Below are 13,333 nucleotides of genomic sequence, written 5' to 3' on the forward strand. Positions count from 1 at the left end.
AAATTGCTATGTATCAAAATACTACTAAAACAAACTTACTAATTGCAAAGACTACTTACAACACTTATGAGGAAATAGAAACAAAGGTTTGTAATTTTATATGTATTAAGGATTTGAGAAAAAAACTTTTATCAGCACTAGCTATCAGTTCTTTGTCTTTTTTTTTTTAACTCTTTTACCTGATCTTTTCTTACAGAATCTGTAGTTTCTTTTTGTAAATTATTATAAAAAATATTAATGACAATTCGAGATCTATATTGAATTCCCCATTCTTGGTGATTCTCGCATGTAAAACCAACACTGCTATAATAAATCTTAAAAATTTGTTCTGCAAAACATTTAATTGATAAAGAATAACTGCAATGTTTGATTAGAATAGGAGAAATGATATCTACAATACTAAAAAGATGACAAATAAAAAATCAGACAAGGATTGACTTGGACACATATAAGTCCACCTCTGGATAATATTTTCAGATAATCGTTATTAAGAACATCTTGGTCAGTAGAAACCATTTTTTAACTACAAAATAAACATTTAAAATTTTTTTTCGTTTTTTTAGCAATGTAGCCTGCTATAGTAACAGCAACATCCATGCTATCTTTTATAAACAAGTTGATAAACAAGTTGAAAAGATAAACAGAAGAAGTTGAAGCGATAAACAAGTTGAAAAAGATTCAAATTTTCAACTACTAAACTTTAAAGTTATTTATCAAGTCAGAAATACTGAGACAATAGGTGGAGGAGTATGTATTTTTATCCACAACTCTTTAAATTTTAAACCACTAACTGAATTTAGTGCAATTAGTAATGATTGCGAATCATTACCGATCGAAGTTATAAATAAAATCACTAAAAACATCATTGCACATGTTGTGTACAGACCGCCATCTGGCAATAACAAATTTTTTGAAAAACACTTTAAAAATTTAATCAAAAACAAAATTTTATGAGACAAACGCGTCTTTTTTGTTGGAGATTTTAATTATAATGCGCTTGATTACGACACAAATAAAAATGTAAAAAATTTTATGAACATATTTCAAAATGGGTTCATTCCAACAATAAATAAACCGACACGAATTACTAGGAATAGCGCAACCTCAATTGATCAAATAATAATTAATGAATATACAAAAAATAAAATAAAAACTGGAATAATATCTGATATATCGGATCATTTCCCAATATTTATAATCGCGCATAAAATTGTTGAACACACCCCTCAAAAAAAAATTATTATCACAAATCGAATATATAATGACATTTCTATGAAACTTTTTAATAATTCTATATTTTCTGAAAACTGGGATGAAATTCTACAAATTCAAACCACAGATACTGCTTATAACAGTTCCCTTCGAATATTCAAAAAACACTATGATAAAGCTTTCCCAGTGGTAACAAAAATTATTAAAACTAAAACATTTATAAACCCTTGAATTACACCAGGAATAATAAAATCATCAAAAAAAAAAAAACGATTGTATGAAGCGTTTCTGAAAAAAAGAACTTATGAAAATGAATTAAGGTATAAAAATATAAAAATCACTTTGAATCAATTATAAAGCTTTCAAAGAAATTATACTATTCACATAAAATAATAAAATTTAAAGGCGATACTCAAAAAACGTGGCAAGTCATCAAAGAAGTAATTGGAAAAAAAACACTTAAGCTAAATGGTCTTCCAAAAAAACTAAACTATCATCATCAAGATATTGCAAAAGAATCTATAATTGCTAAAACATTTAATGATGTGTTTGTCAATGCAGGTTTAAATTTAGCATCAAAATTAAAACACAGTGAGTTTAACAAGGAGAAATGCTTGACTCCTAGCAATTCGATTATGGAAAATGCTGAGTTAACTGAAAAAGAATTATTAGATGCTGTGAGTTCATTAAAGTTAAACAAACCACAAGGATTTGATAATGTTAGTAGTAATGTTGTAGTTAAATGTATTTTCTATATTAAAAAAGCTCTTTTGCATATATTTAATTTTTCGTTTAAAGAAGGAGTCTTTCAAAAAAACTTAAAATTGCAAGGGTAATACCAGTTTTTAAGTCTGGAGATAATACTAATATTTCCAACTATAGACCTATTTCCATTCTTGCATGCTTCTAGAAAATACTAAAACGCATTATGTAAAACAAATTATACTCATTTTTAGAAAAAAATAGTATTATTTATGACAAACAATTTGGCTTCAAAACAGGGCACTCTACTGATCATGCAATTCTTCATCTCATTCAGATTATTTTTCAAGGTTTTAACAAAAACAAGTTCACTTTAGGTGTTTTCATAGATCTTAGTAAGGCGTTCGACACTGTTGATCATAGTATTTTAATTAAAAAATTAGAAAACTACGGAATCAAAAATATAAACATAGCTTGGTTTAAAAGCTACTTATCTAATAGAAAACAATATATTTCATTCGGAAATGAAAAAACTAACAATATGTCAATTACTTGCGGCGTTCCTCAAGGATCTATATTAAGACCACTTTTATTTTTAATCTATATTAATGATTTAAGCAAAGCTTCTAATATTCTACATTCTATTTTATTGGCTGATGACAAAAATTTATTTTATTCTTACAGTGATATAACAACATTATTTAAACGGTCAACATTGAACTTCTAAAACTAACCAAATGGTTAAATATAAATAAACTTACAATTAATTTAACTAAAACTAATTATACTATTTTTTATCGCCTCCATAAAAAAGATAAAATCCCTCTTGCACTTCCAAAACTTTTTATTGGAGAATACATCGTAAAAAGAGAATGTTCAATCAAATTTCTAGGTGTAATTCTAGATAAAAACATAAATTGGAAAGACCACATAAATATGATTGAAAATAAAATTTCTAAAAATATCGGATTACTCTATTAAGCAAAACCATACTTAGATCAATCATGTTTGAAATACCTATATTTCTCATTTATTCATTCCTATCTGAATTATGCAAACATTGCCTGGTGCAGTACCAATAAGACAAAAACAGAAAAGCTATTTAGCAAACAAAAACATGCAACTAGATTATTATCAAATGCACACCGCTTCTCACATTCTGGACCATTGTTCAACAATCTAGATATATCAAACTTGTACCAAATAAATATATATGATCTGCTAATTTTTATGTATAAAACTAATAATAATACAATACGAAATATCTTCAAACCATTATTTAATAAAATTCAACACAAATACATGACTAAATATTCAAGTAACAACTTTGTACAACCCAAAACTATATATGACTCAAACAAGTTTTCAATAACTATTAGAGGACCTGTATTGACCTGTATATGTATTGAATAAGATAATTAGTAATGATATTAAAACACTTACAACTTTTGAACAGTTTAAACAAAAGCTAAAAGTATTACTTTAAAATAATGAAAAAACAGAGAATTGTTTTTAAATCTATCTATAAAAATGTTACATTCGAAAATTATCTATTAGGGCATGTTTTGTTTGTCTGGAAAGGTCTAAAGTCTTTAACTATATACATTATATTCAATTATAATATGAAAAAGTAATTATATAGATTTACAGCATTTATGTGCGCATATATGTATATGTGTAAATGTGTACATGCGCATGTGTGCATATATACATGTGTATCTGTTTATGTGTATGTATGTATGTATGTATGTATGTATGTATGTATGTATGTATGTATGTATATATGCATATATGTATATATGTATGTATATGTGAATGTATGTGTATTTGTGTGTGTGTATATATGTGTATACGTATGTATGTATGTGTATGTGTGTGTATATACGTATATCTGAATATATATATATATATATATATATATATATATATATATATATATATATATATATATATATATGCATGTATATATATATATATAAATATATATATATAAATATATATATATAAATAGATATATATATATATATATATATATATATGTGTGTATAAATGTGTATGAGTGTGTATATGTGTGTATATCTATATGTGTGTGTGTATGTGTGTATATATATACATATATATATATATATATATATATATGTATATATATATATATATATATATATATCTACATATATATATGTATATATATATATATATATATATATATATATATATATATATATATATATATATATATATATATATATATATATATATATATATATATATATATATGTAAATTATGTTAGTGTATTTTACAAATAGAGTGTTCAATGTTCTTAAAGAACAGAGCAATAATAAATTAGTAAAAAACACTTATCTAACTTTTATCTTCTACTTTAAGTTTCACCATTGCTGGATCATCAGGAAGAGTTCTCTTGTTAAAATGAGAACTCTTCCTGATGATTCAGCATAAAAAGAGAACTCTTCCTAATGATCCAGAACAAATGTAAAGCTTTCTTCAAGCAAATCATCAATAAAAGATGCAGTTGCATTGCATGGAATATGATGAAACAGGCAATCAGTCAGAATACATTCACACATTAATCAGTTCAGAATACATTACATATTAAATGACTATAAAAGCATAAACCAATGCATGCAAGCAAATATTTATATAGTAACTGTTACAATATTATAATTCAATATTTTATTCAACACCTTTGTATAATATTCACTGGTAAATATATTGTTATTGTTGTTGTTGGTAATAAAATCTTTCATACATAATTTAAAATTTAAAAAAAAAGCCGTAAAAAAACTGACCTCTTAATTTTTTACGGAAAATGCAACAAATCAGGCCGTATAATAACAGTAGGCCATGGTTAAAAGAAGATTTGTTCATAGAATCGGGCATGTTCATTAAACCACAAAATTTGTTTATACTAGAGTATCCTTTACCTATTTTTCGAAAAGCTATTATCGCTTGTTAATATCAGTTAAGTAAATATCAAAAGTTTTGGACCCACTGTTACTGATTTGCCTATAGTTTTGCTGAATAAAACTTCTGCTACCATTTGAAAATGTAGCAGTCATTTGTAACATTGGACTGTTCATGCTGAGGAGAATTACTATCATTATTTACAACATCTAAAGAAGATTTACTGCTGGAACAGCAAGAAAACATGTTCATTTTTTTTTTGCTGAGTTGCATTCAAATTTTAGTTCAAAATTAGGTACATTTTCTTCACCTGCAACGTTTTTTGATTGATAACGGTTTCCTCTAAAGATTCTACGTTTCTTACTAGATCTTATTTTATTTCTTATATCTTTATTTCCCATTATTTTAATTTGTATTTAAAATAAAATGATAAAATATCAAAGTAATAAAACCAATGTCCTTGATACTGAAAAATATTGGAAAATCCGTTGAAAACCATGTTACCACATGCACTAAAAACATCAATTAATGAACAAAATGTAGTTCTAGAGTAACAATCGACATATGTGAAGTTTCTTTCATAAGTTTTACTGGAACTTTGTGATATAAGCTCACTTTTAGGTACATAGCAACAGAAAAAACGAAGCGTTGCTATGGGAAAACAAACTAACAGCTATTACTGCTTTATAGAAAAGTGAAATATATGCTGGCAAATATATGCTTTTTCTTTTTCACTGAAGGAAAAGCATTTCAATTCATCCTCGAACATATCTTCGTTTGCAACCGCGGTGTTTTTAGTCACATCAGTCATGTTAAATGTACATCAACAACTTTTTAAACAAAATGCTAAAATGGAAAAATTAAACTTGAAAAAAATAATCCTAATTAGGATTTATTCAGACCAACAACAAGATAAATCTGTAATTAAACTAATTGAACCTTCTAAATAAAAAGTTTTTAAATAATGTTGCTTTATTACGTTTTGAAATAAGTTACCTTAACTCACCTAAAATGAGGATTATTTAAACAAAATATCGTGAAACATATTCTGATTAAAACTTTTAATTTATTAATTCTTCACTTAAATTGCAATATATAAATTTATGTTTACATGTATTTTAATAATAACAGTGTAAAGGTTTCGCGCCAGTTTTTTTTTTTACGAGTTTCAACTTTTTTAATTGGTTGCTATTTTTTTAAATTACTTATAAAACGCGCGTACAGAAGAAAGAGTATATTAATTACAAATAACAACTAATAAACTTGCTCGTCGGAATTTTTTTTAACAGTAATAATAATAACAATAATAATCGTAAAATGACACCCAAAATTAAGACAAAGTTTTTCATTACCTGAAATGTTTCATATTAAAAGAAACAATGATTAACTTTATTTTTAACTTCTGAAGTAAGAGATCTAGCTACTGCACAACGGCTGCTCCTAAAATTTCGGAGGGGGTTTGGGGTGGACAAAATTCCCCCATTTCTTTTTTAATATCGCCCAACTGCCGCTAATAATAAAGATAATTATTATTTCTCAAAGTTATAAACAAACAAAAAAAATTTTTCTTATCATGTTATCAATAAAAAAATTTTCATAAAATAAACTCGAAATTTGTAATCTACGATAATTTGATATCTACCGACTCAATTTGTATTTACATTTTTTGAAGCTGAAAGGGTGACAGAAATAGTTTCGAAAAATGAACTTCAGAATAGTGTCGAGTATATTAAAAAGGCCTAATGTCACAAAAAAGGAATAGTGTCGCGTATGAACTTAATGAATAGTGTTGAAAACAAAAAAAAGGAATAGTGCCGCAAATAAATTTAATGAACAATGTCGAAAAGAAAAAAAGGAATAGTGTCGCAAATAGTTAATTTTAGCAATTGCTTACTCGTTTTCCTTATCTTTATCGTAAACGGCTTTTACAGAACAAAAAAGAATAATGAAAAAAAAGATTGCTACCAAACCCTCAGTCGATGTAGCGGCACTCCTTTGCGGCAGTAGTCTATAAGATAGTTGGTGTATGTACTGAAACCCCTGGCAGCAGGGTATTTCAGTATGACTTCAGACATGTTATCTAAACACACATTTATAGTTTTTATTATTTTTTTTTTTTTTACTATTTATAAGTAAGGAGTTTATCCTTTAAGACATTATTCCTTTTCTTTATTCCTTTTAATACTTTTTTTATTCGTTTTCGACATTATTCATTTAATTCATTTGCGACATTATTCATTAAATTCATTTGCAACATTATTCCTTATTCTGTAATTCGACAATCGATAATGCGACAGTTTGCGACGTTATTCCTTTTTTTTATTTTCGACAATCAATTTTGCGACACTATTCCGCCACACCAACTTTTTGTTTCAAACGCCCAACTTTTAAATCTACGTTTTATTTCAAACGCCCAACTTTTAAATCTACGTTTTATTTCAAACGCCCAACTTTTAAATCTACGTTTTATTTCAAACGCCCAACTTTTAAATCTACGTTTTATTTCAAACGCCCAACTTTTAAATCTACGTTTTATTTCAAACGCCCAACTTTTAAATCTACGTTTTATTTCAAACGCCCAACTTTTAAATCTACGTTTTATTTCAAACGCCCAACTTTTAAATCTACGTTTTATAGTAATAGCAATAGCTTTTTCTTGCTTTGCAATTATCAGTATCACAAAAGCTAAGGATAAAAAAAGGAAGGCATGGAATAACAGATACAAAAAAAAGCTGTTTATTTCCATGATTTAAACTAGTCTTTGTTTCTCGATGTTCTGAGATCATTTGTCGCAAAAAAAAAATAGAATGCCTTAATCCAGATAATGGACTTAATGAGTAAAATTATTATTAAACCGAAATTTTTTATACTCATATAATCCCCTTGAAAATCTTCTTTTTTTTTATGAAGAGCTTTTATATTTTTGCCAATTTTAAACATTTATGATTTTATAGTACTAAAAGAAACTTTGGAAAAAGCTTTTAACTTACGTGGATAGATAAAATCCAATTACTTTCTTTTTTTAAGGATGCTTCATGGTCAGCGACGGATACAGCATTTTTTGGTGTTTGAGCTAACTTCCAGACACGGAGCAAACTCCAAACATTTGCTTGTTTATACTAATGTCAAATAATGACGCTTTGCAAAGAATTGCGATTTAAGTTAAGCTTTAGTTAAGCTTTGTTAATTTTTATATTATCTTTATTACTCTTTGCTTGAACTTTGTTAACCTTTATTTTAAATAAAGATTAAACAAATTTTAAATAATATTTAAGCTTCGTTTATCTTTATTTAGGCTAGAGTAATATTTTATTAGCTTTGTTAATCTTTTTTTAAGCTTTGGTAATGGTTACTATTACCCAAAAGTTAATAATTAACTTTCATTAGGCTTAGTTTTGATTTTTATTGTGTGTGCTTATTTTCAGACAAAATAAGCTTTTTTAAGCTTTGACTTTTTATCATTTGTAGTCGATATCAGAATAACATTTAACAAGTTTATTTTACATATTGGACAAACATATTTGGACTCCAAATATGTTTGTCCAATATGTAAAATAAATTTTTTTAATTGCGTTTTTATCTTGCATTTACAATACCTCCAAATTTTGGAGGTATTGTAAATGCAAGAAGTCAAAGACAATTAGAAGTGTTTTTTTCAAACTTTTTCATCACTAGACATTAGTAGTATTCTTCAACTTATGTTTTTATGGGTTGCGGAGGTGCCCGTCACAACAGCCAGTGATACAGTAGGTATTTGCAAAAATACATCAATTCAGTGGTATCAGTACTTTAGAGAGATATGCGGCAGCCGTTTTTCAAAACCCCCTAATATGCTTATTACGTATTTCGATAAAAACGCAATTAAAAAAATTTATTATGAGAAACTTTTTCTAAAACTTTTTTTGAAACAATTAATTTTTATGATTTTTTCAGAACTCTTAGAAAAAATTTCAATATTTAAAAACCGGATTTTTTTTCTTCTTTTCCGAATTAATTTAATTACCGATAATAAGAAGCGATAGTTTTTTTTATTAAGCATTACAGCATTTTTATTTATTATACCATTTTATTTTTTATAAATATAAATAAAAAAGGTTTTATTTGAATAATTCACACCCGTAAAAATGAATTGAAGTATATTACTACAGATGTAGCCAGAATATTTTTTTTCTAATAAAAAGTCGGTTAGTTGCATAAAACTTGTATGAAATATAAAACTGGCTACCTCTGTAGAAACATGGTTCAACCCAATAATCTTTGCGACTGAAATTTAAGAAAAAAATACTATTGACTTTTTTTGGTTTTTAATTAATTTTATATATCATTTAATCAATAATATATAAGTATGATACAAAAGTTTGATTTTTATCATACGCAATTCGAAAATTTACCAAAAACATGTGTTTTTAACCCTAAAGTTCCCCCTCTTAAAAAAGAAAAATTTTTAAAATTTTTATTAGTCTATTTTTTAATTAGGAACTACTAATCCCAGTCGGTGTCATGAAACAAAATTAAACCCCATAATAAATTAACTCCCGTTGCGTAAAAAATTACCCGGGGATTTAATCTTAACAGATTAACTCCCCTTGAAATAAATTAACCCCTGTCGGTGAAACAAATTAACTCCCCGTAATATTTTAACTCCCTTGGAACAACTTATACGAATTATAAAAAAAGTGTTTTAACTTGATGTTTTCCAAATGTGTTGTTTTGAAATCTGTTAATTAGTTACTGATATGGACATAAATTGAGTATAGCTGTTTTGCCATTTGGGCATCGTTTGCGAGTTTGCTGAGTTTTCTCATTCGAAATACTTACAATTTCTGCAGGTGAAGCAATTGTGAAAGAAGCCATAGATGTCGAAGACAAAGTTTCTGATTCAGAGCAAGATGTCAGGGATAATTCTTGCAGAGAAATAGTTTGTGTTTGAGACTTGGTAGTTAGATTTGGTGTTGCTATATCCATCTCAGGAAATGACCTGTTGGTTGTTTTTGAAGGCTCAAACATCCAATCATCAAAAACTTTAGGATTAAGTGGACTTATTTCACTCTTTCTAAAACAATTAACAGCTGTTAACATGTTTTCAGATTTCATATAAGCTATTCCAAATAGTTCTAGAATTTGATATTCGGTCACAACTCTAGGATAATGTGTACGCAGCCAAATACGGACTTTGTTCGAATAGGCGCTACTAAATGGTGCCATGAAGAAGACATCTAGTTGCTGCAGAAAGTGTGAACAATGTGGTGGAAAGCCAATAACAGTAACATAATTTTCACGTGCTTTCATTATGAACTCCATATTTTTTGTATGTGTTGCATGACCATCTAATAATAGCAGTACAGGCCTTTTTTTTGATGGCATTACAAAGGACAGAAGATGGTCACACCACTTCAAAAATATATCTGTTTGCATCTAAACACTAGGATGATATGATGCAATAGTACCCGGAGGAGCTTTTTCGATAATGTTAACATTCTTGGGAGCTCTAACACTAACACAGGGGAAAATAATCAAGGGGGGCACGTATATACCTGAAGCATACACATTTTGATTGTTATGATTTTCCCTCGTTCAGCTAATGTTAGAGTTCCAAATTGTTTTTTACCTTTCTTAGTAATTACTTTTGACACTTTTTTTGGTACTGAAGAAATTTTTGTCTCGTCAACATTAAATATATTATTTGGAGTTATGTTATTTTCATCTATGCTTTTAGTCAATAGTTCAAAAAATTTATTCACAGCAGGTTGGTTAAATCCGATTGCTCTAGCTCCAGAAGTTCCCTCTGGCATACACAAAGAAATAACAGGATTGCGTTTAGCCTCCCATTCCTGTTTTTTTGTTAAAGCTATGAGGCATCTTGTTCTTTTCAGCTAGCTAAAATGCCAATTCTCTCAAATCTTTCATTGTAACTGGAAACAAGCAACTCTCTAGAAAAATTAGGTGTTTAGCTAACTCTTGCTCTTGTTCAAGATTAAAAACTGATTTAAAATTCCAAGTTTTTTTACTGCACAACTACCTAGTTCTGAGCTCCCTTGCTGAAATCTTTTTATTCTGTTTCGCAGTGTCGTTGTTGGAATACAAAATGTTAACGATGCCTTCTTATACCCCATTTCCTTCTTCATTACTGATTCAATAGCTGCTTCCATTGAATTTTCATCCGAGGATTGTTAGACGTTTGTATTTTCTAACCATATTAGGTAACAGTATGCACAAAATAAAAATTTTTTCTCTAATAAAAAAAAAAAAAATAACAATATATAAATATACAATATGTATCTATATATATATATATATATATATATATATATATATATATATATATATATATATATATATATATATATATATATATATATATATATATATATATATATATATCTATATATATATCTATATATATATCTATATATATATATATATATATATATATATATATATATATATATATATATATATATATATATATATATATATATATATATATATATATGTGTATATATGTATATATATACATATATATATATGTATATATATTATATAACAATATACATATATTATATATATATATATATACATATATATATTTATATATATATAATGTATATATATTTATATATATATATATATACATATATATGCATATATATACATATAATATATACATATACATATGCATATATATATATATACATATATATATATATATATACATATATATATATATATATATATATATATTTATATATATATATATATGTATATATATATATATATATATATATATATATGTATATATGTATATATATATATATATAAATATATATATGTATATATATATATATATATATATATATATATATATATATATATATATATATATATATGTGTGTGTGTAGGGGAGATGGGGGCGCATTGATCGCCGGGGCAGTATGATCTTTTGGCTTTTACTCGTTCATTTTTGCCTTACTAGAAGTGAGGTTGCAATTTAATTAACCATTATGCTTCCCTAATTGATTATTCGTAATATTTTTTCATAAGGTTATCAGCGTCAAAAAAAATAAAGAAAATATTGTTTTTCGTCATAAAAAGTGATTTTTTTAAATCGTACTATAATTCAAATATATTTTTATTTAGATGTCTGTATGGGTTAACAACAATTTTATTTTAAATTTGTAAGTGTTAGGTGTATAATATAATATATAATTTTTATTTGGCTGCAATTTATACAGTAGATATTGCTATCAATATGTTACCTATACCTATTGGGGTACATTGATCTTTGACTATGCGGGGCCCATTGATCGGAGGATCAAAGTGCCCCATAGAAGACGAAGTGCCCCATGTTTTTGTTTATAAGCAATACAGTTAAACGAATGGAATTGTATTTATAATTAAAAAAAAAACTATATATAAACAAACAATAGCTTTTAGCCTTTCATTTTTTTAATTCTGCTTATGTTATAAGCTAGTAATAATAATACTATTATTTTATAATATCAAAAGAAAAATATTTAACATAATAGTTAAAAAATATTTACCATAATATTATTATGTTAAATATTAGCATTTATTAAAAACATATGTTTTTATTGATATATTTTTTTACAGATCTTAAAATGGTTAGAAATAGAATTAAAAAAACAAATAAAGTTGCTATACCAAGTGAAACAATGAAAGTAGCTGTTTATAAAGTTTTAGAAGGAACACAACTGAATGTTGTAGCACGTCAGTTTAACATAGATAGAATGACTTTAAAAAGATATTGTTGTAAAAAGAGGCTTAATCCAAATGAAGCTTTCAAGCCTAACTACAACAATAAACAAGTTTTTACAGCAGAAGATGAAAAAAGTTTATCAAGTTATTTACTAATTGCATCAAAAATGAACTATGGCCTTTCAACTAGGTCAACGCGATTATTGGCATATGAATTTGCTTTAAAAAACAATAAGATATGCCCATCATCATGGATCAAAAATGAAATTGCAGGCATTGATTGGTTGCAAGGTTTTATGAAAAGACAACCAGAGTTGTCTCTACGAACACCTGAAGCAACGAGCTTCGCTCGATCAACAGCTTTTAACAAACACACTGTAAGAGAGTTTTTTCAAAATCTTAAAACGGTAAGAAATCGATATAAATATAATCCTAACGGTATATATAATGTTGATGAAACTGGTTTAACAACCGTTCAAAAGCCGGTAAAGGTTTTAGCTCGTAGAGGAAGCAAACAAGTTGGAAGAATCACATCTGCAGAACGAGGAACATTGGTAACTGCATGTTGTGCCTCTAATGCTATTGGAAATTCCATTCCTCCATTATTTATTTTTCCTAGGGTAAAGTTTCATGATTACATGATTAAGGAAGGACCTCCTGGATGTGTGGGATTTGCAAATCCTTCTGGTCGGATGAACTCAGAAATTTTCATAGAATGGATTAAACATTTTGTTAAATATTCAAACTGTTCTCAGGAATCTCCAGTTTTGTTACTTCTCG

General features: G+C 26.8%; 1 protein-coding gene across 1 annotated transcript in view; it reads left to right on the top strand.

The window, feature by feature from the left end:
* Nucleotides 1-12,456: 12,456 nt before the first annotated feature.
* The window catches only part of LOC136074620 (uncharacterized), a 1,641-nt gene continuing 764 nt past the window's right edge, over nt 12,457-13,333 (top strand). Inside the window, exon 1 of the mRNA XM_065786957.1 lies at nt 12,457-13,333. This exon is cut by the window's right edge and continues 764 nt beyond it. Coding sequence (XP_065643029.1) covers nt 12,457-13,333 — 877 coding nt within the window.

Source organism: Hydra vulgaris, chromosome 01 (genome assembly GCF_038396675.1).
Source record: "Hydra vulgaris chromosome 01, alternate assembly HydraT2T_AEP".
Lineage (NCBI taxonomy): Eukaryota > Metazoa > Cnidaria > Hydrozoa > Anthoathecata > Hydridae > Hydra > Hydra vulgaris.